The sequence below is a fragment of the Amyelois transitella genome, chromosome 16, assembly GCF_032362555.1.
Source record: "Amyelois transitella isolate CPQ chromosome 16, ilAmyTran1.1, whole genome shotgun sequence".
Lineage (NCBI taxonomy): Eukaryota > Metazoa > Arthropoda > Insecta > Lepidoptera > Pyralidae > Amyelois > Amyelois transitella.
The window spans coordinates 10,180,781-10,208,495 of NC_083519.1; the positions used below are offsets into that span (position 1 = coordinate 10,180,781).

The following is a 27,715-nucleotide window of genomic DNA, read 5'->3' on the forward strand; positions in this document are numbered from 1 at the left end:
TGTAATTTCTTTTTCTCTCGTGTGTGGTATTTGTTGGCTATCGGGTGGATGTTATATGTGAATTGTTGTTTTGCGATATAATGAGTAGTGTTCGGTTGAGTATCGTGTCGGTGGGTAGGATTGCGGTGAGGAGAAATTCTCATATCACAAGTAAGTGTTCCTTCATTTCTCATGATTATGTTGTTTTTATAATATATTGGCGATGTTCCATCTATCTATGTCGCAGTTGTACCCTTGGTAAATAGTAATGACGTATGTTATCCGTAGGTGTTTGATAACAAAATGAGTTTATCAGGATGCCATTTGGTTTAATAATCATTTCATGTTTAAGATCACGTTGCGAATTTTATGTGCGTGTTATCAAGGTAAAGTTCGTTCATAGCAAGGTCATGAACGTTATAATAAAGTAAAATCGTCTAAAAAATAGCATCCAAATAGAATCTTAATGGTTTCATTAACATTGACAGTGTGACCATAATCTTGGTCAGCTGTAAATGGTATGAATGAAGCAGTGGGTTTGGACTAGTTTTACCATGTATCTACCTACTATTAGAAAAAAGATATCAACCTGCTATCAGGGTACTCGAGGTAGAATTATAAAATCCAATTGGCATAATCTGTTTTGCTGCCAAATGCAGTTTCTGATGTAACTTGTTTTTTTATACTTATATAACTATTTTGAACAAAAACAATATGTGAAAAGTAATTAGTGTTAATGGGATTTGAAATATTTAAGTCAGTAATATTTATATTCCTATTTTGTTTAACAAATTATCAGCCTTTCTTTAGTATATTCTAGGAACACCTGGTTGTTTGAAGGTTGAAGTTACCAATACTGGTGTCAATTTTTTTTTTTCCAACTATAGACATCTGAAATAGCTTTATAAGTACTATTTTTTATTTTATTTAAATTTAATAACACATAACAGATATCAACTTTTACGATTTTAAAAACATTAAGATCTGTGTTGCATTCCAATAGGTTTACATTAAAATTTCTATCTGAAAATTACAGTTTAACTACCTATGTTGAGCAAATAGAAAAGTTACAAAAGAATAATAACAACAGATATAATTATTATTTCTTTATCTTTCAGTTCTGCCTAAAGTTTATTCTTTTTTGTTATTAAAAAAACTGAATGTGTTGTTGTGCTTGTTTATACTGATGGACTGTGATAAAGAATATCCCTTAATGTTCATATCCATACATCCATATTCCATATCGATGTAATAGTAATTGACCAATGTCTGTATAGATATTGATTTTGGTATAAGACCAACAGAAGCCAAAAATATGATTAATAGAATTTTTGTCTGTATGTTTGTATTCACAAAACGCGAAAGCTATTGATCCAATTTGAATGTTATGTCTTCAGATTTAGGCTTGATCCCACTTAAAAACTGGCTAACATAAATACATGATTAATTTTGAGTCCATTTCTTCTACAAGGGTTACAAAGGCCAGATTGGGGTTGCTCCATGGAAGAGAAGTGGCTTACCCAATCTAGCATTGTAGTGATCAGAAGCCGCCAGGCTCCTCTCCAAAAGCCTTCACTTAAAAATAAATACAGGACAGATTACTTGCAACTTGTTTTAATAACTCAACAATACTGTATTTACATATAATCTACATAAAATCACACCACTTTCCCGGAGGGGTAGGCAGAGACTACCTCTTTCCACTTGCCATGATCTCCGCATACTTCCTTCGCTTCATCCACATTCATAACTATCTTCATGCAAGCTCGGCAGTACTGTACTTTATAATAAATTCTTATATAGAAAAACATCCAGGACCCAGGACATTAAGAGAAAGTTCGTTTCTCATCATGCCCTGGCCGGGATTTGACCCGGGACCTCCAGTGTCACAGACAAGCGCACTACCGCTGCGCCACAGAGGCCGTCCAACTAATGCCAGGAGGAAGATGCACAGATACACTTTCCCTCATCCGGGTGTTTTTCTGTATTTCCGAACTTATATCCACACCCTTAGAAGCCGATTTAGCGTAATTGGACTATGAATTATGTATGATGTATTATTACAGTGACGTAACGGCTTTCTCTTTCATAACATTCTAGAGCTAGACTCAACTCGGCCTAGGCGATATTGCAAAGTCACAACGTGTATTTGTAACTACATACCTATTTTATAATAATTTCACCTGGTATGCATGCTAATTGCTAACCAAAGCACAGTACTTGTTCGCTTGGCCGTTCTTTGGATTGATGTAGTCTCTGGCAGAAAGAGACGTGATTTTATGTAAGTGTCGTGTGGTTTCAAGGCATTTTAGAATAGAACTACTCCATAGGTTGTTTTTCCATGTATGTCGTAAAAGGCGACTAAGGGAAAGGCTTATAACTTGAAATTCCTCTTGTAGGCGATGGGCTATCAACCTGTAATTATTTGAATCTCAATTCCATTATTAAGCCATACATCAAAACGTGGACTATCAGTTTTTTAAAGACTGCTCTGGCTTTGTTTACACCCAAGGGATATATACGTGATCATATGAATGAATGCAGGCATTTTTTGTCCGCATTAATCTCGCGTTTCGCTTAACCGATTTTGATGTGGTTTTCAGAAAAGTTTGTTACACTTCTGAGAAGGTTATAGAAATTTTATCGACTTCGAAAAAAAAGTATATCTTTACATGCGGGCGGGCGGTCCGGCTAGTAAATTTAATATAATAAAATAAAAATTTATGAAATATATAATAAAAATAATTTTTTTTAATGTCCTCTGCTACGGTCAGATTAGGTATGCTATTTATTTTGAAGCCCGAAATATTTTTCGTTTGTCATGGAACTCTGTCCGCGTCATTGAGTCAACATCTCAACTCTCATAAAACATAACAGGTCCATTTTCGGCTCAACTGATTATTTCCAACTCGTATTGTAAACTTAACCCTATTTCTAAACTTTGTACACTTAATTTTGGCCAGCTGTAAGAATTCATACTCGTAATAATCCACATTTAATTATAAACATTTTATTCCCTTACCGTAGGAGCATCGGTTACCAATCAAACTAATGTTAGGTACCTCATTCATTTGGATTAACATCTGCCGTGTGGCTTTAGAATAGGACCACTCACTATCTTTCCCATGGATGTCGTAAAAGACGACTCAAGGACAAGCTAATAAACTTGAGTTTCTTCTTTTAGGCAAATTTCACTTTTTGACTGTCGGCTCTGTCTACCCCGTAAGGGATAAAGACGTCATAACATGATCGATTTCTTTGCCATAATTTATTAAAAGGCCTGTGTGGCGGATTTTTATTTTAGAAAATCTCTTGATTTAATCATGGAAGCCTACTATATTTTGAGCAAAAGCGTGTAAATAAATACCTATATGCATCTTATAAGATATTTGATACGTGTCATTGGCCGTTTGCCTACACGCGCGGGTCATCCACATTGACCACATCAATGTAAACAGATTGTTAAGCAGATTAATAGTGCAGACATGGACGTTTAATAATTTTATTACATAGCTAGCTATCTCATTTACTTAGCAATTTTATTGCATACCTACTAGAGGCCGCCCGCGACTTCGTCCGCATGCAAACACTATCAATCCCGCGGGATCTCCGGGATAAAACGGTAAAGGGTAGCCTATATGTTATTCTGGGTATTCAGCTACCTACATACATACCAATCTTTGTGATCGGTTCAGTAGTTTATGCATGAAAGAGCAACAAACATTCATACTGACATACTCACAAACTTTTAGTAGGATGTCAGCATCTTCCTGGCGTTTGTAGTGGTCCTGAATGTGCAGGTTTCCTCACTTTCCTCACGATGTTTTCTCTCGCCGTAAGAGCATCAGTTAGTATTCAATTAGTATTCAAATTTTCGAAATTAGGCATTTTGGTACATGGCCGAGGTGGGATTCGAACCTGAGCCTTTCTACGCCTCACGCACTTTAACCGGGCACCTTATCGATTCGACCACCTACGCTCTGAAATTCCTAAAGAAAATCAGCTACTGAGGAAAGGTCGGAGTGGGAAGACTTAGACGAACGTATCTTGATCAAATTAAGGACGTCCTGGTAAAGGGTCAGGTCAAAAGTACCCGAAACCGCCGAGCTTGTATGAAGATAGTTATGAATGTGGATGAAGCGAAGGAAGTATGCAGAGATCGTGGCAAATGGAAAGATGTAGTCTCTGCCTACCCCTCCGGGAAAGAGGCGTGATTTTATGTATGTATGTATGTATGTATGTATACGTCTCGTGAGAAAACACGTGAAGGAGGAATATTATCTTGTTTATAAAGCTATCATTGTATAGTAAGATTCTAGTAAATATTATAATAATCACTGTTATTTACTTACTTTCTATTGGTGCCGTGTGGTTCCCGGCACCAATAGAAAAAAGAATAGGACCACTCCATCTCTTTCCCATGGATGTCGTAAAAGGCGACTAAGGGATAGGCTTACAAACTTGGGATTCTTTTTTAGGCGACAGGCTAGCAACCTGTCACTATTTGAATCTCAATTCTATCATTAAGCCAAATAGCTGAACGTGGCCTTTTAGTCTTTTCAAGACTGTTGGCTCTGTCTACCCCGTAAGGGATATAGACGTGATGATATGTATGTATGTATTACTTACTGTCACTATTTTTAACATTAATAACTTGTATACTTTTTTAACGTGTTTGCTGCAAATGAATTAAATTTCACACCCATAATACCTATATCTTTGCGCTCTCATATCCATTATCTTGTTTATAAAGCTATCATTGTATAGTAAGATTCTAGTAAATATTATAATAATCACTGTTATTTACTTACTGTCACTATTTTTAACTTCAATGACTTATATACTTTTTTGTTTGCTGCAAATGAATTAAATTAAATTTTACACCCATAATACCTATATATTTACGCTCTCATATCCACCGCGTTTATTCTGCTTCGTGCATCTTCTGTCGCACTCAATTTTCACTCCCATACATTAGTGTTGGACTGTAGTTGCTATATACAACTTTAGTCCGTGTGCCGTGTGGTTCCCGGCACCTATGGAAAAAAGAACAGGACCACTCCATCTCTTTCCCATGACTGACTGAATGGCCACGTTCAGCTATTTGGCTTAATGATAGAATTGAGATTCAAATAATGAAAGGTTGCTAACCCATCGCCTAAAAGAAGGATCCCAAGCTTGTGAGCCTATCCCTTAGTCGCCTTTTACGACACCATGGGAAAGAGATGGAGTAGTCCTATTATTTTTTTATTGGGGTGCCGGGAACCACACGGCACTCATGACTCGTATCTTGCAATCCAATAAATAACATAATTTTGAGTTTCGCCCTGTTACTTCGGCTTTACGTTATTGTCATTGTTAAGAAAATTTTAATTTCATATGTTGACTAAGTTAAGGTTGAAATTTTTAATTTTTACACTGCGTTTAAATATTATAGTGTAAGTATTACTACAAACTTGTATTTTTTTTATTGAAATTACCCAGACTCTCTGTATGTCAAGGTGTTCGCGTTACAATGTAGATCTGCAGCAGTTCTTGAGAATAATTTCCTCAAGGATCTGTTAACGAGGTCAATTTTGTTGTTTATTTTGATTATTTTAAGGAAAAACGTACAAGTTTCAATGGCAGTGTCGTAAATAATTAACGTTAATAGGCCCATGGCTGTAGTCATGGAACAATTTTAAATACATTGTTTATCAGAACATACCTATTATAAAGTCCAAATTTCTTTGTTTGCATGTGTACGCTAAGCTTGGAACATTTTGTTCCTGTTTGGAATGTTGTAAAGATAGTTTTCGGAGGAAGGTATACCTATATATATATCTACCTATAGACCAGAGTTCCCCAAACTTTTTTGTGTCGTAGACTCTTACTTCATCACTTTTCATTCACGTAACGTCGTAAAGTTAGTTTTCGGAGGAAGTTATACCTATATATCTACCTATAGACCAGAGTTCCCCAAACTTTTTTGTTTCGTAGACTCTTGCTTTATCACTTTTTTATTTACGTAACGTCGTTTTAGAGTAAACTTACGCCAATATTTTGGTTTGTATTTATATTTAATATTCGTTTTTAAATATATATATATTATATAGTTTATATTTAACTAGCGCCCAGCCTCGACTACGCATGGGTGCGGCTTAACACTCTTAAGTATTATATAGATCCAAAGTCTACTTTTAAGTTAAATATGACCGCGGCCTCGTGAATGAAAGTCTATTCAAATCGTAACAATGTCATATGTAGTCGTAATCCATGGAGAAACTGAAAGTGACAGGTCATTGCGGAGCGTAAACAATGAGCGATTAAAGAGAAATGGTAATATCAACTTTGTGACGTGGAAACAAACCGTATTATGACTATAAACTACTAGCTGCGCCCGCGACTACGTCCGCGCGGAATAGTTATTTTCGGGGGCATCATTGAAGCCCTCAAGGATGAATAATTTTCCCCGTTTTTTTAACATATTCCATTATTTCTTCGCTCCTAATAGTTGCAGCGCGATGTTATAAAGCCTAAAGACTTCCTCGATAAATGGTCTATTCAACACAAAAGTTAAATATAAAATACTAGTTGTGCCCGCGATTTCGTCTGCGTGTAATAGTTATTCTGGGCATCATTGAAGCCCTCAAGGATGAATAATTTCCGCCGTTTTTTTTTTCACATTTTCCATTCTGTCTTCGCTCCTAATAGTTGCAGCATGATGTTATATAGCCTAAGGCCTTGATCGATAAATGGTGTATTCAACACAAAAAGAATTTTTCAATTCGATCCAGTAGTTTCTGAGATTAGCGCGTTCAAACAAACTCTTTAGCTTTATATATTAAGTATAGATTCTTCGCTCCTAATAGTTGCAGCGTGATGTTATAGCCTAAAGCCCTCCTAGATAAATGGTCTATTCAACGCAAATAAAATTTTTCAGTTCGAACCAGTAGTTCCTGAGATTAGCGCGTTCAAACAAAGTTTACGTATAAGCCCTTAGTTCGATGACTTGGTGCTATTAAAAAGTAATACATAATTAGTTACGCGATTGTAGGGCATCGCCTTATTAGCATTATGCAACAGATAGTGCATTTAACTTTTACGAACGTTGACGTGCTTTTTACATACATACATACATAAAATCACGCCTCTTTCCCGGAGGGGTAGGCAGAGACTACCTCTTTCCACTTGCCACGATCTCTGCATACTTCCTTCGCTTCATCCACATTCATAACTCTTTTCATACAAGCTCGGCGGTTTCGGGTACTTTTGACCTGACCCTTTACCAGGACGTCCTTAATTTGCTTTTAACTATTTCGAATTTAATGTCTGATTTCCTGCTGTTAAGTAAGTAAATACCTTTGGTATTTTTTGTGGCTTGTGAAATAATTTTTTATTATCACCGGCTTTAGCGTGGGGTTTCAGTATCATGGGAAATTAAAAAAAAAGTCTGATGCTCCGGAATGTCGTTTCCACATTTGTGCCAATTTTCGTAAATTTTCGTAAAATTCTGTCAGTTTATTCTCTTTATTGTACCTAGATTAAAACTAATCTTAAGTAATCTGGACAAATATAATAAAATGTTTTATTTTTTCTCACTTTGCTATTTGGTCTATATTTATTGCAGAAAAAGCATTATTAAGAACACACCTTGGATGAATAATATTTCCAGTTTTTTTTCACATTTTCCATTATTTCTTTGCTCCCAATAGTTGCAGCGTGATATTATATAGCCTAAAGCCTTCCTCGATGAATGGTCTATTCAACACAAAATTTTTCAATTCGAACCAGTAGTTCCTGTGATTAGCGCGTTCAAACAAACAAACTCTTCAGCTTTATAATATTAGTATAGATGATTTATTTATTTGTACAGGTGTTATAGTTTGCTAGTACATATATACTTAAAGAAATAGTCGAAACACAAATTTATTTGATTTATATATTTATTACTTTATCATTCAATTAAATAGGTTAAGTAAACGTTATCAGCTATGTTTTATCAGAATCAGACGGTGATGAATTTGTGTATTTGTTGGCAATAAAAAAGTTGTTAAAAAGATATTTATTGTAGTCCATTACATAATTATAATTTATTCCCGGTCTCACATGTTTGCTTCTAAGCTCTAGAACCCACTAAACACCATGTTATATACTTTATTTTATCTTGTTACTTTATTTCTGGACCATTCTTTTCTTAGTTACATACATACATATAATCATGTTTATATATCCCTTGCGGGGTATGCAGAGCCAAAAGTCTTGAAGAGACTGGAAGACCACGATCAGCTGTGTGGCTTAATAATTGAAATTAAAATAGTGACAGGTTGCTAGCCCATCGCCTATAAGAAGAATCTCAAGTTTGTTAGCCATTCCCTTAGTCGCCTTTTACGACACTCCATCCATCTAATCAAAAAATCCAATCTATGAATTTATTTATCATTTATTCTAAAATGGGGAGAAACTACACGGCTTAATACACTGCATTCCATGTTATAAGAACAAATAAAGTAGCTTATCCCAAGATCAAGTACATAGGCTCAGAGTGCTACTGGTAAAATGAGAGAGAGAGAGACAAAGACACAAAAAATTAAACTCTCCATCATTTACTATACTAACTATATTTCAATAGCTTAGTTGAATAGTGAAAAAACACTAAGTCTACTTTTACATTTAACCTAATGAAAAAAAATCTTATAATTCCCGTCGTCCACAGGCAGTATCCAGTCATGCCGAGCCCTCAGACGCTGTCCCAGATCGTTCAGCACTTGCGCAGTGCTGTACAAGAGTCCCACTGACCAGCCTCCCGGACCTCCCCACCAGCACCCCAGTAAAGATGCTGCCAATGGTACAGGTAAGACCGAATAGTGCCGTGTGGTTCCCGGCACCAATACAAAAAAGAATAGGACCACTCCATCTCTTTCCCATGGATGTCGTAAAAGCCGACTAAGGGGTAAGGCTTATAAACTTGGGATTCTTCTTTTAGGCGATTGGATAGCAACCTGTCACTATTTGAATCTCAATCCTATCTTAAAGCCAAATAGCTGAATGTGGCCTATCAGTCTTTACAAGCCTGTAGGCTCTGTCTACCCCGTAAGGGATATAGACGTGATTATATGTATGTATGTAAGACCGAATAGACCTTTTTTTTTGTTATCGAAGGGGAAATCCTTTTTACGGACAACCCGGGTCTTCACCCGGGAGAGTGTGGGACTCCTGGTACCTAGTATACCAGCCTACCCACTAAAACCGAAGCTCAAGACCGAGCGGGATGGCGACGCACTGTGGATGCCCTCTGCCCCAGCTAGGGGACATAGGACCTTAAGTCAAGACCCACTAAAACCCCTCCGTGCGCCCTTCTTGCCATTTTGAGGGCATTTCGCCACGATGCCCTCAGACCGTATAGAACTGCTGATAGTAAGTCACTTTGCCATTCACTGGTGCAAACGACTCTATTGACCGACCTCACAAAAAGCCTCTTGCATCCCATATTTTTGTACGTAAAAGATTCTTCACGACTTTCTCCACCTTCCGGGTTCCTTTATGAACACGATCGAAGTAAGTCAGATCAGCCACTTTTGTCTGACCTCCGTATTCCTGTTAACAGTGAGAGGCAATTTAATCAATGCTTTTTACTACCTTATGATTCTGTTTTGAACTAAGAAAGAAGCCTAACAGATTCCTCATCAGATCTGGCAAAGCCGGTAAGGTTGCTTCATTAAAAGTTCATACATACATACATACATATAATCACGTCTATATCCCTTGCGGGGTAGACAGAGCCAACAGTCTTTTAAAGACTGATAGGCCACGTTCAGCTATTTGGCTTTAAGATAGAAATGAGATTCAAATAGTGACAGGTTGCTAGCCCATCGCCTAAAAGTAGAATCCCAAGTTTATAAGCGTACCCCTTAGTCGCCTTTTACGACATCCATGGGAGAGAGATGGAGTGGTCCTATTCTTTTTTCTATTGGTGCCGGGAAGTTCACAAAGAATTAAAAGTTCACTAAGAATTTTTCTTTATATTTTGAAATAGGAATAAGTACCATCAGTAGATTACATCTTACCTTCTATCATATTTCGCAACTCTGCTATAAATAGCGATAGATTCGGCAAACTGTAAGACAAATTAATGAAAATCATTGAATCGACCTTGTGTGACACCGCGTATCACAATGTTTGCAGTGTAAACATCGTATCTCGATATCGTGTGTTTTATTCGTACATTCATTTGGCATCTTCGAACATTACTTTGTTAAACGACTCTTTTAAAGAACTCTTTGGTGCTTTTGGATTGTTTCTGTTGTTTTTATGTCCCATAATTCTCTTGTCTTTAGTCCCGGTTACGTCCTTACTTCTCTGGAGAGTGCGATCACGGTCTTGGTTTGTATAAATCAGGTTTTCACACGTCTCCCGTGATTCTACAACCTTTGGAGATCTAACCAAATCTAACTCATATTATTATACGGATACAGTTAATAGTAGCAGTGAAACAACGCTGCTAACCGCTTCTTTCCAAGAAATCTAATGAGCTTTGGGATTGACTGTTATTCATTATAATGACCTCTGATATCGATTATCGGCCAAAGGTTCAATATTCACGATTACGCTGGCCTGGATGATACTTTTCAAACTGCCCTGCGACTTGTGTTTTATCAATTTTGTGGTAGGTAGGGTGTGATTTTATACCATAAGAAAACCTTTAAAATTTTGTGAACAGCAAATATATGGTACTGATTTGCGTCTCTATTCCCCAATATCTACTTGGAGATTTTGAAATAAAGACTTAATAAGTTTTAATGCACCACATTAAATCTTATCTTGCTTACCATAATTTTCGACTAGAAAACAACGCAAAAGTACGGCGTGCTGGACGCCGATAAAATATGTAACTATAATTTTACCGAGCTTGTATGAAGAGAGTTATGAATGTGGATGAAGCGAAGGAAGTATGCAGAGATCGTGGCAAGTGGAAAGAGGTAGTCTCTGCCTACCCCTCCGGGAAAGAGGCGTGATTTTATGTATTGTGTGTATGTATGTATTTTACCGAATGCCTTAAGTGCGATATCCTCATAATTGCAATCCTCATCACGACAGGCTCATCAGGCGGCAAGAAGTCCGGCTCTGGCAACGGCGTCCTCACGTGCCCGAAGTGTGGAGACCCCTGCACCCATGTGGAAACTTTCGTCAGCTCCACCCGATTCGTCAAGTGTGATAAATGTCACCACTTCTTCGTCGTCCTGAGCGAAGTCGACACCAAGAAGAGTATCAAGGATAACGCTGAAAACAAGTCTGGATTTTACAGGTAAGAATTGTTTTGAAGAAACACTCTTGAGGCCTTTAATAAGCCTATCCCTTAGTCGCCTTTTACGACATCCATGGGAAAGAGATGGAGTGGTCCTATTCTTTTTTGTATTGGTGTCGGGAACCACACGGCACAATAGGCTTATAAACTTGGGATTCTTTTTTAGGCGATGGGCTAGCAACCTGTCACTATTTGAATCTCAATTCTATCATTAAGCCAAATAGCTGAACGTGGCCATTCAGCCTATTCGAGACTGTTGGCTCTGTCTACCCCGCAAGGGATATAGACGTGACCAAATGTATGTATGTACTCTTCGAGGCCATCAAATTGCAAAGTTATTATCTTTTGAAGTAGATATAAAACAAAATTTAAATGGTATATACACTTGATACTGTGTATGATGAAAATCAGGAAATACTTGATGTAAAAAGGCGAAATTATAATTCAGATCTTGTAGTAACTTCACTTAACTCCAGCGCTAAGAGTTAGGTCTTAAATGTAAGAAAAATAATTATTGCATGTTTCTTATCAGCATATTTCTAGTCTTTTTTTTTTCTTCATGAAATGTTTCAAACCTTTCGGTTAGGTGATTTGTTCAAAGAGTTAATCGCAAATTATGTACCTATGAAATGTCTTTAAATCATAAACAACTGATCAAAAAACAATGGACACGCCATTGTATTGATTTATATTGTGCAATTGGAACTTTTTTCACCTTATAAATAATAATTGAATGGGTTTCCCTGTATGTTGTTGATTTATACGCGTGTTACATACTTGAGGCACGCGCAGAACGCCTCCGAAGGATTTGGCTTACATCGCTCATGCATTATGCATTTTCTCAGAACAGGTGTTGAAACAAAGGCATTCAGCAATTTTAAGTATACCTGCCTCGAAACGTCTTGTCACGCAAGTGAGGCCTATTGTCTGAAGTGTTTTGTTTATGGTCACGAAGAAATACTGTGATAAAACATGAGGCTCTCCTAGGCTAACAACCTGTCACTATTTGAATCTCAATTCTATCATTAATCCTAACAGACTATCTTATCTACCCCGCTAGGGGTATAGACGTGATTATATGATTGAAAAAAAAAGGGAAAAGCTGTGGCTAAAATTAAGCTCTGTCAGTCTTTCTTGTCTATATATTTATATATACATACATGTCATGTATATATCCCTTGCAGGGTTAACCGAGTCAACAGTTTTGAAAGACTGAAAGGCCACATTCTGCTTTATATATTTATACTAGCTGTGCCCGCGACTTCGTCCGCGTGGAATAGTTATTTTGGGCATCATTTTTATTTTTGCAAACATCCTCCTCGGCTTTATCAATTATAGCTGCTAATTGATATGCGACTTGGCGGCGACTTGGCCCACGCGTATTAGAAAGAACGCTGGTTCGCCGTATTAAATGTTTCGCTGCAAATTGCTTATAACGACTATATCTCAAAACCTATTCGTCTGATTTATATACTGTAAATGGCAATTTTAGTCTACATGAAAAGCCTAAAGTAATAAACATATTTATTTGGATAAGGATTAATACTGAATTAAAGAAAATTGGTTTCAAAATAACTTATGTTTATAATGAAAAAAATATCTTAAAAAATGAACATAAAAGTGGTTATTAAGTGGTTATTGTAAGTAAACCTTAAGAGATAGATATATGCTCTCGCAGACTTTTTTGTGGAAAAAAATGAGTACTTCACATCTTTAGTACATTGTTTTACTATATCTTTGTTGGTTTGCGCAGCGTTCGTGTGGAAAGCTCGCAGTTGGCCGACTCATTCAACTTTCACCTGCATTGTTGACGTATCCCGTAGGAAATCCGGGATAAAATGTAGCCTATAGCCTTCCTCGATAAATAGACTATCTAACAGTGAAAGAATTATGCAAATCGGTTCAGTAGTTTCTGAGATTAGCGCGTTTAAACAAACAAACAAACAAACAAACAAAACAAACTCTTCAGCTTTATAATATTAGTATAGATTATTTCTTCTTTTGTATAAGTGGCCAGCTTCTCAGATATTTTTAAGCCGTAAAATGGTTATCAGTTGTAGTTATGTTGTATGATGATGCTTATGAAAAATTATATATATACATACATATGGTCACGTCTATATCCCTTGCGGGGTAGATAGGGTCAACACTCTTGAAAAGACTGAATGGCCATTATTTATACTTTGGAACATTTACCAAAAATGTTTTATGCAAGTTTTTTTTTACTACCATTTAACTGTAAAAGCAGAAACTTAAAGGCCCTTTATTTATACGTTGTTGAATTACCATGTGAAGGATATTCAAATCGCTTTACTGTCGTTATGATAATTTTGTAAACGGTCAACCACTATATTTTATATGGATCGTGCCACAGAATTTTTTCAGTTTATAAATAAACAATTGATGTTATTTTCTTATGTCGCATTGCCAGAAATAAATTTTATTTTATTACTTAAATAGTAATTTAATTCACTACTCTAGTATCTCATATTATGCTGTTGTCATTGTATTGTTTTTACAGCGATTCACAGCGTTGAAATTTTTAATGAAAGTATGAAAATCTGCAAATTAAACGCATCTTGTTAACGCATAAAGTTATCAGAGGATCAACAACTTTCATATTATGCTTTAATTACATATAATAACCATAAACGTGCATGGGTGCGTTTATCGTTACTTTATTAGCTGCAATAGCTTTTGCCCGCGTCGTTTCTCTCATTTAGAAAATAGAGATGCTTTATTGAGATCTAAATTTTTCTAACAAATATTTAAAGCCGTTGGAAGCTTTACGTGCATGGTGTAGGAATATCAATATCTAAACACATGGACATTTTAAAAATACATTTTACTAATTAATACTAATTCCCTTTTCTAAAATCTTTGAGTATTTTCGCTAAATATCTTAATAAACAACAAAATCCCAAAACATTGTAATTCCAAACTTATTTCGTCTTCGTGACCGAAGCGATTGAAAATTTGTGTAACACAGGAAGGTAATCAAAAATAACTTCAATCGTAACCAAGTTATAACAACAACGAAAACGGCGATCCAGAATCACTTCCTATATTTCCATCTGACCCATTAGGTAATGTGCGTGGTAACAAACATGCATAATCCCGCTAAAGATTATAAACGCGTGAGTTAGTTACGCTTTCACTAATTCAGCGAATCAGCTTTGATGGTTTGGTGGAGAAATGCAAATGAACAAGACAACCTTGATAAGAACACCATAGTCATAATGATTAACTTTAGAGTAATTCCAAGAAATGTGTAACAAGAATGGTGTGAAGAGCCGACCCCAAATTAAATGGGCAAAGATAAGGTAAATGTAGCAGTAAGAATAAAAGATACTCCATCTACAGTGTTGTTCTTGGCTTCCATTAATAATAGTGTAGAATGCGCAATTCATCAATTATCTCAGCGAATTCTCTTACTTCTACAACGGGTTTTATTAACCTCTCCTCATTTATTATTGTTTAGCGCCCTGCTACCTCACCTGCTTCATGCATGTATTAATTAAGGTTTCCTTGCCAATATGAGACAAAATAAATCATACATTTATTCCAAACAGTAGTTGGAATCAAGGTATGATTTATTTTGTCTGTGGTTTATTCTATTATTACGAACCTAGTCAAGTCACATCATAACAACTGTTATGGTTGTCCTAAGAACTTTCTCACTGTGTGCCCCTAAGTGATCGGGTGACTAGATTGTCCAGTCTGCTATTGCTTAACTGGTCTGATCGGAAAAGTGTATTTTCCAGTTTATGGTTAATTTATATACTTACATACATACATAAAATCACGCCTCTTTCAAGGCGCAGAGACCACATCTCTTCACTTGCGCATCGTAGCAATGCTTCTTTCGCTTCATCCACATTCATAATTATTTTCACCCAGGCTCGTCGGTTTCGGGTAATTTTGAAAGTAGTAATCTTGTATGTTCGTCTAGGCCTTTGTATATTTTCATAGTCAACCTGTTTTCATTTATCCTCTCGGCATGACCAAACCATCTCATCTCATCATCATCAAACGTAGTTCTGCTTTATCGATATTTCAATCACGAGTTAATTTTTTTAAATCGTGCTCCAGGCATTTTTCAGCCAGTTGGCGTGGAATATGTTATTAAAGATTATTCAGGGATTAATGTTCTCATAAGAGTGCAACAGTATACAATGTACGAGTAGAAGGTTAATAAGCATTCATGAAGCCACAGTAATTTATAAGGCCAGTTGCGTAAATCAATACTCCAGCAGGAATATGCATCAAGTTCAGATGCGTGTGATACCTCATCACATAGAGGCTTTACTAAGCAGACATTTTGGTTACAGTAAAATCATTTTTGCGATTGTTTTACTGGTACGTTTAAGAATAGATTTATTTCAAGATATTACTTATTGACGTCAACATAACTTAAGTCTTAATTATAATTACTACCGCTTCCAAAGCGAAAAAATGCTTCTTAATTAAGAACTTAAGCTATTTTATTATCTCTTCGTTATTTTCAGCTGGTCATTGATTTCTGTTTCTTAATTTAGAATAGACATTTTATTTCTTTTAGCAGCGGCATCAGTGACCAAGTAAATAATATGTATGTATACTAGTACATTTAACTTTAGTCACGTACGTAGTTTTTGTCAGGCTGCGGGTGGTTGAAAATAGTTGCGACATTGACAAATATCTCATTATATTGAAGATATGAGGGTTTTAAAATAACTTGCAAACATAAACAAGTACTTACTTTATTCGCAATATACACATACATATACATATTCTGAAGTTTTTTTCTTTTTGTAACATGAATTTGCAGTTTTGCTAAATAACTAATTTTTAAGTTAACCGTTATTTATACAATTTAGTTTTTAATACAATTAAGTTTTTGAAATTATACTACTATTTAGTTGTCGTTTACAAAGGAATTAATCACGATATCTTTAGATGCTTTCAAAAACAGCCATATGATTGTGGGTTGATTACCAAAGAGTTACTGTGGATATTGTAGAATTTGAGTTAAAGGCAAAAAGCGCCTAGTGAATAAAATAATTCAACCAAAGCAAGCAGCAGACCGTAATTATTTAGTGTCCAATTTATTTAAAGTATGTTTGGAAATCACTTGTCTTAAGCTGACTCCAAGTTAAAAAAAAAAATCTAAACAGCGCAATTATAGAAGTAGAAAACAAAATGTGTTTATAAGTATACACAACATTAGCCAAATTACATCTGCTGCACCATTATTATCCTTCTCTTTTCATAAATGTAATTTTAATATTCAAAATTGATGCAAAGTGAACGTCACTTTCAACTTTTACTTTCAAAACGTTTTACAGTCTATAATAATGTTTCGTAAACGCCGTCCCAGTGCCAGTTTCTCAGGTTTTACTCTATTACTAAATTTAGTAATGGCATAGTCCGTAATTGTATGCGTGTTTTCACTATAGAATCATAAATGCAATTATAAATATTCGTATTTCGTAATTCATAACTCTCCTCTTAATTATTCAATGGTTGACTGGAAGAGATCCCTTAATGGGATGAGACCGCCTTTGTTTATTTTGTCTTGCAAATTTACTGTATTTTTGTGTTCGTATGTGAAATAAAGATATTAAAAACAAACAAACTTCTCTATTATAAGGTTTCTCATCTTTCTTGAGGTGGAGTCGTTAGCTTCAATGAAATTTATTTTATGCTCTTAACTTTCTAATCAAGGTCTTTTCTATTGCCTCTAACTTCCATTATTGATTTTACTTGAGCATATAAAAATGTAGTTAAAATATGTTTTAAAACCTAATTATTTGTCTTTATCTCACATTGTTGCTTATGTTCTATACATTAGCAGTGCTTGAAGTCTTTCTCTTTTTCACTTGGTTGCAAATTTTCTGAAAATATTATTTTTCTCCCTAACAATAACATTCGCATATTGTTGTGATCTATTTAAATAACTTCAGTGTAGGATCTTGACCTTTCTGATATATACTCGTAATGTTGTTTATTCAATGACCTAAACATTCACTTTCGTCATTTAAACTTGGCCTTTGCCGGCTAATGGACAACGTGTGTGCGAATGACAAAACACGCGTTTTCAATTGTTATCTAATATGCGGTTATGCTTTTCCATCTGCGTTAACCTTTTATATTAAAAAGAAAAAGTATAAAAAAGTATATATACGTGATTATATGTACATATAATGACGTCTATATCCCTTGCGGGGCAGACAGAGCCAACAGTCTTGAAAAAACTGATAGGCCACGTTCAGCTGTCTAGCTTAATGATAGAATTGGGATTTTAATAGTGACAGGAGGTTGCTAGCCCATCGCCTAAAAGAAGAATCCCAAGTTTATAAGCCTATCCCTTAGTCGCCTTTTACGACATCCGTGGGAAAGAGATGAAGTGGTCTTATTCGTTTTTCCACTGGTGCCGGTAACCACACGATGATATATACTTACGTCATTATACATTTTGCCTTGGGGGTATAAAAAGATAATTGTTCGAAGTTGCTATGTCTAAAATGAACTTGAATTCACAAAACCTGTACATACTTAAGGTTGATTTAAATATTTGAATATGCAAGATGTCTCCCAACAAATCAAGATTTGCCTTGATCACCAAACTTGGCCTCGACATCTCATATCTAGGACATCAGAATTCTGAATGTCTTGATTCCACAGATGCATTTGATAGCTTATTGTTAGAAGTATGTGATTAAAATTATTCTTAAACCGCATCACATTGCGGGCACCATGATGATAGTCAAAGTCGTTCAAAAATTGGAAGAAAAATGAAGAAATTTCTATAAATTGTCAAATTCATAAGTATTAAGTCCGTCTCCCGCTTTTTTTGTGGCCGTTTGTTACTTGTTTTCTTTATTTAAACTTGCTTGTACAAAACGTAATCTGTTTTTATGTCGTTGGAGCATTTTCCACGCCTGTTTCTCAGCTAACTGTTGGACCTATTTATACAAAACAACTTTTGCTTTCTTAGGCTTTCTCTTTCAATGCAACTTTTTGATGCTAACGTTAAGAATTTTTGGAATTAGCTAAGTTGGATTTGGACGAGAGGAAGGGATAGTAGTTGTTAATAGAAAAATAATAATACATACTAACATGTGACTATCAAATAAAGTCTAAAATCTGTCACTTTTTAGAGTGTTTGTGTACAATGATGCATGTTTATGATTAAGGATTGTTAGGATCTGCGATAAACGACATTGTAAGCGAGTGAAGCCGCTTGCAAATGCTAGTTTTATTAAATATATATAGAAACACACTGAAAAAGGAATAACTGACATGAACATAAAGTTTAATTAAAAGGAGGATGTAATTATCGTATGATCTCAATAGTAAAGGTTAAGGTTGAATTAGAATAAACAAATCAATCAATATTTGTATATTTTTAAGATATTTATCTTTATTACTCATGTAGTCATGAATATTCATCGATGCATGTTAATATTTACCTCTAATAATCAACTAAAGCTTAGAGATTTCCCGATCTTAAAACTTTAGCATTAGGCTGTAAGTATCGTCAACATATTATATCACGATTGGTGTACCTCAAGGTTGTAATTTTGGTCCACGTTAATAATTTTTTTATGGTTCTCGGCACCAATAGAAAAAAGAATAAGACTACTCGATCTCTTTCCCATGGATGTCGTTAAAGGCGACTAAGGGATATGATTATAACCTTAGGATTCTTTTAGGCGATGGGCTAGCAACCTATGACTACTCGTATATGAATCTCATTAAGCCAAACAGCTGAATGTGGTGCATCAGTCTCTCAAAACTGTTGGCTCTGACTACCCCGCAACTGATATAGATGTGATTATATTTATGTATGTATGTAATTAATTATTTTTTTGCCCGTTATTGGTATGTTTGTTTATCGTTAGGAAATTTATTAAGATTAAAATACTTGGCGAATTTTACATAACGATCTATGCCATCATTTAATTTTACATAAAGGTCTAGCTCGCCATCATCACAGAGGATGATTTATAATTGAAAGATTAACAAGATGTATAACAAATTTTAACTCAAGTCTATAATACATACAAACATACATAAAATCACGCCTCTTTCCCGGAGGGGTAGGCAGAGACTACATCTTTCCACTTGCCACGATCTCTCCATACTTCCTTCGCTTCATCCACATTCATAACTCTCTTCATGCAAGCTCGGCGGTTCCGGTACTCTTGACCTGACCCTTTAATCTATATTTATTTATATACTTATAGTTAACACATTGCCCGCAGGAAACCCCCTCCGCCCCCGAAGAAGATTTTCGAATACCTGAACAAGCATGTCGTTGGTCAAGAATACGCGAAGAAGGTTCTCTCTGTGGCAGTATACAATCACTACAAGAGGATTTACAATAACGTCACCAGCGGCCCGCCGAACGATGCTCATCATCCGTTACATCATACACACAGAGGTAATTGGTTTTTGGAATGTAATTTCAGTAACTAATTGCAGAGTGCTTTCGTACATTTCGGCAAACAGGTGTCGTGTGGTTCTCGATGCTGATAAAAAATAAAAAGAGAATAGGACAACTCCATCTTTTTGCCATGGATGTTGTAGAAGGCCGGTGCCGTGTGGTTCCTGATACCAATAAAAAAAAGACTAGGATCACTCCATCTTTTGGATGTTGTAGAAGGCGGTTAACGGGTAGACTTGTTAACTTGGGATTCTTCTTTTAGGCGGAGGCTAGCAACCTGTTACTATATGAATCTCTATCATGAACCCAAACAATTATAAATTATCTAATTCTCATAGTATATTACACAACATAATAATGGTCAACGTCTTCTTAATAAAGTAGATATTTTTAGATTTTGTGATGTTTCCCCCCTTTTTTTTACCAATTATCTCGCTGGAATTTCGATGCGTCTTTTTATTCTGTTTCTACTAAATACACTAAAAAAAAATATCACTTGTAAAATGAGGCGACCATATCGATAGTTCAAATGCTTTTATTTCCCGTCACAGCCGCAGCGAAATGTTTGAGAAAGCGTGACCGCTACCTGATTGATACTCGTGACAACTGTGTCAACTTGCCTTTGTGGAGTTGACCTTCCATTCCAATAGGCTGCGATAGATCGATAATATGAAGAATCGATTTTGCAATTACAAAAGATCGATTTTTAAATCGATACGCAGAAATGAATCGATTCAAGGGAATCTATGTTTCACTATTGCCTTTGTGGAGCTGACCTTCCAATAGGCTGCGATTTGTTTGTCTTCGAATAGGCTGTGTTCCAGGAAGCTAGGTGCAAGTGTGCTCTCGTCTAGGGATGGCCATCTGACATCGATAATACGAAGAATCGATTTTTCAATTACAAAAGATCGAAGAATCAGAAATGAATCGCTTCAAGGGAATGGATGTTTTTTACTCTTGATAATCGTCATTCGTTTTTTTTATAAGTTTAGATGTGAAGCATTTCGGGCTTAAACTTTTTCATGCATTTTTATAATAAATGACTTCTCTCATACTTGATCTCATTTATATTTACATTATGAATGCAAACCTGAAAATAAAAACTAATTTTTTAGAACTCGAAAATTCAGACATCGATTTTTTGTGAATCGATACCCACCACCTACGATTCGGATCGCACCCAAAATCGATCTTTTTCGGAAAGAATTTGTTTTGAAGTAAAATAAAAAAATATATGTATATTTTTATAGGTAGTATGTTATGGCAAGATCGGAAAGTCGCTATCACACGAAAGAGTGAGAGTATATTACGAAATGTTGAATATAGCATCGATTTGGTCAATCTCGTAAAAGTATATAAAAGGAAATAAAATTTGATTACTCAACGCATTACGCAGATCTCTCCGTTTTTATTATCACCGGTCATTACAGTTATACCACAGAATTTATAAGTACTAACGTATGGAACGGACATTAATACTTTCGATTTGGTTTTAACGAGCTTTCTGAATTTCGTAATCATCTCAAATGATGGAAGATCTTGATGAAGATCTTCCGCCAGGCTAGTTGTTATGCCCGGGGAACCGCGGCTCCGACGATGTTGAATGTTCTTTGTTTGCGCGATTTAGATTCTTCGCTGCTATTGGCTGAGCGCGTCAATTTCTTCGCGATGATTGACAGTTGGTGTGTGACATTAGTGACGTCGCCACAATATCAATTTAAGCCTAAAATTTCACATCCAAATCAGAACAACATATGTAGTATATCACAGAGTTATATTTATACAGATTAGAATAGGCATGATGACAATGTTTTTTTTTGTTTCTCTGTTAATAATTTAAGTTCCACAACAACTAAAACATTGGTCAAATAATGGCATTTAGACCAATGTTTTAGAAGCTATTTTTTCAATTTTTTAATTTAAATTTCAATTATCATCACGGCATCACATCCTGCGAAAGTTTGTAAGTATGTCAGTATGGATGTTTGTTACTCTTTCGCAAACGCAAAAACTACTGAACCGATCACGATGAAATTTGGTATATAGGTAGCTGAAGACCCAGAATAACTTAAAGGCTACTTTTTATCGCGGAGTTCCCGCGGGATTGACATGGTTACCATGCGGACGAAGTCGCGGGCGGCCTCTAGTGACTAATAATTTTCACTGCAGAGAAAGGAGTATAGCTTATCGCAATATCATTACTCACATGAACGTACAAGGCACAATGTGATCTTATCTCGAAAATTATTTATTCACAACGCCGCCTACGCTCAAGTAGATAGTTTCGTTTGATGCATTTTGAGGAATAGATTTATTATAATAAAAATGTTTGTTTGTTTTTTTTGTAATTTGCACAAAATTTTGAACAGTTACAAGAAATAGTTTAAGAGAAATAAATCACTTGCAATGGCGGCTCTTTCAGTCAAACGGCAAACAATAATAGGACAAGATAATTAAGTAAAAAAGCGGCAAGTCGATGTGTTATTTTAGCAATAATATAATAATGTCTTTGTTGTCTAAAGTTACAAAGTCCATAAAAATATGAATAAATTTATGTTTTAAGCCCAAAATGATGTATTGACAAACATGACAAGCGTTTTTATTTTTGACTAGAGGCCGCCCGCGACTTCGTCCGCATGGAAACCCTATCAATCCCGCGGGAACTCTGGGATAAAAAGTAGCCTATGTATTATTCTGGGTCTTCAGCTACCTACATACCAAATTTCATGGTAATCGGTTCAGTAGTTTTTGCGTGAAAGAGTAACAAACATCCATACAAACTTTCGCCTTTATAATAGTAGTAGGAAAAATGTTTGTTTGTTTTGTTTGTATTATAATTTGCACAAAAAATTAAACAGTTACAAGAAATAGTTTAAGAGAAATAAGTCACTTGCAATGGCGGCTCTTCTAGTCAAACGGCAAACAATAATAGGACGAGATAATTAAGTAAAAAAGCGACAAGTCGATGTGTTATTTATTAGCAATAATATAATAATGTCTTTGTTGTCTAAAGTTACAAAGTCCATAAAAATATGAATAAATTTATGTTTTAAGCCCAAAATGATGTAATGACAAACATGACAAGCGTTTTTTTTTTATTATGAATAAGATTTTTATTTAAATTTGATCTAAATAGGTTCTTATTTAGATCAAATTTAAATTAAAATCTTTTATTCATTATCAACCTATTTTTACATACATATAGTCACGTCTATATCCCTTGCGGGTAGGGTTGCCAACTTTTTTTAGAAGAAATAGAGTGTATCTGATTTTAAAGGAGGTAAATAAAGAGTACAGACTTACAAAAAAGAGTATTCTGATTACATAGATTTTGTATATTAATACAGACTGGCAATAAAAGAGTATTTTAGCGTACTCTATTGGTGTTATAGATTATAGAGTACGCCTACATGATATAGAGGACAATACTCTATTTTAGAGTACGGTTGGCAACCCTACTTGCGGGGTAGACACAGCCCATCGCCCAAAAAAATCCCATGTTTATAAACCTATCCCTTAATCGCCTTTTACGGAATCCATGGGAACGAGATGGAGTGATCCTATTATTATTGTATTGGTGCCGAGAACCACACGGCACGAAATGAGAACCTCCTATTTTTTTAGTGGGTTGGTTTGAGTAACTACGAAAAATTATCAATCAGACAATACACTCAAACTTGCTTTAGACTTCTGTTATAACTATTGCCATTTTAAAATTAGAACCAGACGAGTTAGATTATGATGGAATTTTTTTTCTTCAAATTCTTTTATACTTCACAGATCTATTACACCTTAGTCACAGCGCCGGCGCCGGCGGCGGTGGCACCGAGATCCTGGAGAGGCAACACCACGAACTCAAATTGGACAAGAGCAACGTTCTCCTCCTGGGGCCTACTGGATGCGGTGAGTCCCACTCATTCGAGAGTAAGTTAAGATTTTGTGCCGTGTGGTTCCCGACACCAGTGGAAAAAAGACCAGGACATTTCTTTTACATACATACATAAAATCACGCCTCTTTCCCGGAGGGGTAGGCAGAGACTACCTCTTTCCACTTGCCACGATCTCTGCATACTTCCTTCGCTTCATCCACATTCATAACTCTCTTCATACAAGCTCGGCGGTTTCGGGTACTTTTGACCTGACCCTTTAACAGGACGTCCTTAATTTGATCAAGATACGTTCGTCTAGGTCTTTTCTTTATTGTTTATTGCCCAGAAGACTGGCCAGCCTTGCTAAATTGAATGGCAATGCTGATGTACTCTGAGCCAGATAATTTCCAGCCTTATTTAACTATAAGACCTGAGAACCAGTCAACAATTGACCTCGCCATGAAACAATCTCAGGGTGAAGCTGTTATGGTAAAAATAGCCTTTTTTTTGTAATCGCGAACTTGTTCTTCTGCACTTGGGTGAGTAGGTCAATGACATTGTGCGTTGATGTAATGTAGACATTGTAGTTTTGGTAAAGCACGTGTTTTTTTTATAACGCACGTATAATGGTTAATTGCATTTTTGAAGTTTTTGACCGACGAGCTTGCATGAGGAGAGTTATGAATGTGGATGAAGCGAAAGAAGTAGGTATGCAGGGATCGTGGCAAGGGATAAGATGTAGTCCCTCGCTCCCTGGGAAGTAGTACTATGTATGTCCGTGGTATTACGGCACATAGTCCAGATAATGTACTTTTTTATCGTCGAGAGATTTTTTTTTATCAATTTAGTATTTCTAAAGATTTATCCAAAGACAGGACGATTAACTTATCCATACAAAAAATAAGTACAATTTTTACCTCTTTATAATGTCAGTTACAAGTTGTGTCATAAATACAAGGAAATTATTTTATTTTTATTTTGTGTATAGGTATAAATATATTTATTTAGGTATATAGTTTGACCCCACATAAAGTTCTCTGTCAGACCCAATGATAGACTGGTAGATAATGCTTCTAGCATTAAGTCCGCCAATAGTATTTTGTAAAATAGTAAGTTTAAATAAATAAGTAACTCATTTAACTTGGTGTTTATTTAGTGTGGTGTTTTTTTTTATTATTTTGGGTCATTAACATAAATAACTGTTCCACAATTCACTAAAACAATGAAGTGCATAATAATGCTTTTCGTATGGGTTTCGCATAACAAATTAGCTCGACAAAAATATCCCAAATTTAACTAAAACGGTAGCGAATTCCATTTATTTTGATACAGAAATATCCTTAAATTTTTGTATGCAACCAATTGCATGTATATTGTATGCGCATCTCAAATAGATTAGCTAATTGTTGGCACAAATTAGGCTTTTTGTATGGTATGTCACGTTCACGAAGAAGGTTCACATTGGACGAGTTGGCTGTGAGCCAAAACTGCTTGCTTTACGTCGGAATGACCCACTATTTATCTAGTACTTGCTGTGCCCGCGACTCCGTCCGCGTGGAATAGTTATTTTGGACATCATTGAAGCATTCAAGGATGAATAATTTTCCCTGTTTTTTTTTCACATTTGCCATTATTTCTTTGCTGCTAATAGTTGCAGCGTGATGTTTTATAACCTGAAGCCTTTCTCGATAAATGGGTTATTCAACGCAAAAAGAATTTTTCAATTCGATCCAGTAGTTCCTGAGATTAGCTCAAACAAACAAACAAACTCTTCAGCTTTATAATATTAGTATAGATGTATGAGAATTTCATTAAATTAACTTCAACACTTCTTAGTATTGCGATATCAGAAAAACCTACGTGACGTACCTGTTGGAAGTGAATAATATAGTTTATTTATGCAAATAGTACACGTAATTTTTTCTAAGCAAGATAGCCCACTTCTAACAATTTTCTTTATAAACTGTTGATCTTATAAAGAAAATTGTTATCTTAGTAAATATCTATATTATGATCCGAATACTCTTTTTACTGATTTACTGAATAAATACTTTGGAAAACTTATGTATTCACCATATAGTATGTAAATCTGCAAAAAAATAATATACCTACCCGAACGAATATTAGAATTGTTTGTCATTTTGATACTTTACATTCGGCTAAAAAAAATTATAATTACATACAGACACATTATCACGTCTATATCAAAAAAAGGGACGGGGTAGACAGAGCCAACAGTCTTGAAAATGGAAAGAACAAACTGTAGATCGGTCACATCACGATGCTTAGCAGTGAGCAATCGACTGAACGAGGAGGAGAACGAAATCCATGTATTCTTTAATGCCGGAAACCGCACGGCTTTGTTTTCCAAGTCTCACTATTAATTTACATACATACATATGGTCACGTCTATATCCCTTGCGGGGTAGACAGAGCCACTAGTCTTGAAAAGACTGAATGGCCACGTTCAGCTATTTGGCTTAATGATAGAATTGAGATTCAAATAGTGACAGGTTGCTAGCCCATCGCCTTAAAAGAATCCCAAGTTTGTAAGCATATCCCTTAGTCGCCTTTTACGACATCCATGGGAAAGAGGAGATGGAGTGGTCTTATTGTCCATGTGGTTCCCGGCACCAATACAAAAAAGATAATTACATACTAATTTACTCGGCCAATTAACTCGTCCATTCTGAACTCGCGATGATAGTAAGCATTTCCAATGACTATTTTTGGAGCACTTACAATTACAACACGGCGTTCCAGAATTATTTATGTTCTCTTGTGTGATGAATCTCAATGAGAGCACAGTATTGAACCGGCTAAGTGCGAGTCGCTCACGCGACAAGTGTTCCGTACATAGGTATTATATTAACATACCGCCGTAATATAACATGGTGCCGTGTGGTTGCCGGCACCAATACGAAAAAAGAATAGGACCACTCCATCTCTTATACATGGATGTTGTAAAAGGCGACTAAGGGATAGGCTTATGAACTTGGCATTCTTTATTTAGGCGATGGGCTAGCAACCTGTCACTATTTGAATATCAATTCTATCGCTAAGCCAAATAGCTGAACCGAGGCCTGTCAGTCTTTTCAAGACTTGTAGCTCTGTCTTCCGTGATAATTAATATGTAAGTATACACAGACATTTTCTTATTAGAATTAATATACCTACATGCATTGATTTGTAGTATATTATCGCCTACATGAGGCACCTAGGTTTTCGGGCGTTAGTGTTATTTTGTCACGGAACCCTACTTAGAATAAAGTAGATTATGTGAATATTTTGCCAAGCGTGGAAAATTTTTCATCGTGACCAAAATATACCTACTTGGTTGTATTTTTAACTTGGAAGTTAATTTACATTTTTGTTAAGTTCACTTGTTCAACTTTTAGACTGCCATTTTGAAAGCTAGCTTAAATTTTTAGAATAACTTTATACATAGGATAAAATTTATAATAGGCCCACTCTATATTTTTCCCATGGATGTCGTAAAATGCGACTAAGGGCTGTCATTATTTGAATCTCAATTTCATAATTTAGCCATACATCAGAACGTGGCCTTTCAGTCTTCTTAAGACTGTTGGCTTAAACACTGTAACCCGCAAAGACGTGACTATATATATGTAGGTATGTACAAGATAAAATTTATAGTTATATTATATAACAAACAATTTTGACTTTCTATATAAAGTGAATCTAAAAGCTCAATTTTTTATTCGATTTAGTGATTTTTGCAATAGTATAACCTCTTAAGCGATAAAGTTTAAAAAGTTGGTTGGCTAATAAAGATTTCTCTTTTAGGATTACTTACTAAAAAGTTGCCTTCGAGTCTCATGACTCTAGTTTCTTTCTACCCCTTTATGGACAAAGACGTGATATAATATTTCAAAATTCAACCGGTATCCATCCACCATCAAATACTTCCGAATCCGGGCCCGACAGAGTCATGAAATTACTAATTCAGAGAGCGAAACAATAAAAAGGCAATAAAGTTAAATCATTCGAAATTGTTATCACGAAGTGAAAGGTTCCAGGTCGGAAGCGCATACGCACGGTAAAAGTGGGCTTTTGTGATGGAGAATATTAAAAAATAAGTTAAAATTAAATGGACAAGATATAATCACGTCTTCACGACTTGAGGGGTAG

At 35.6% G+C, this 27,715-nt stretch overlaps 1 protein-coding gene across 4 annotated transcripts in view; it reads left to right on the forward strand.

The window, feature by feature from the left end:
• Nucleotides 1-15: 15 nt before the first annotated feature.
• LOC106129104 (ATP-dependent Clp protease ATP-binding subunit clpX-like, mitochondrial) overlaps nt 16-27,715 on the forward strand; it is a 43,699-nt gene continuing 15,999 nt past the window's right edge. For all 4 annotated transcript variants that reach the window (XM_013327572.2, XM_013327569.2, XM_013327571.2 and 1 more), the window contains exons 1-5: nt 16-150; nt 8,675-8,812; nt 11,056-11,263; nt 19,513-19,691; nt 23,475-23,597. In XM_013327572.2, coding sequence (XP_013183026.1) covers nt 81-150; nt 8,675-8,812; nt 11,056-11,263; nt 19,513-19,691; nt 23,475-23,597 — 718 coding nt within the window. In that variant the 5' untranslated portion in view covers nt 16-80. The remainder of the gene's footprint in view (nt 151-8,674; nt 8,813-11,055; nt 11,264-19,512; nt 19,692-23,474; nt 23,598-27,715) is intronic.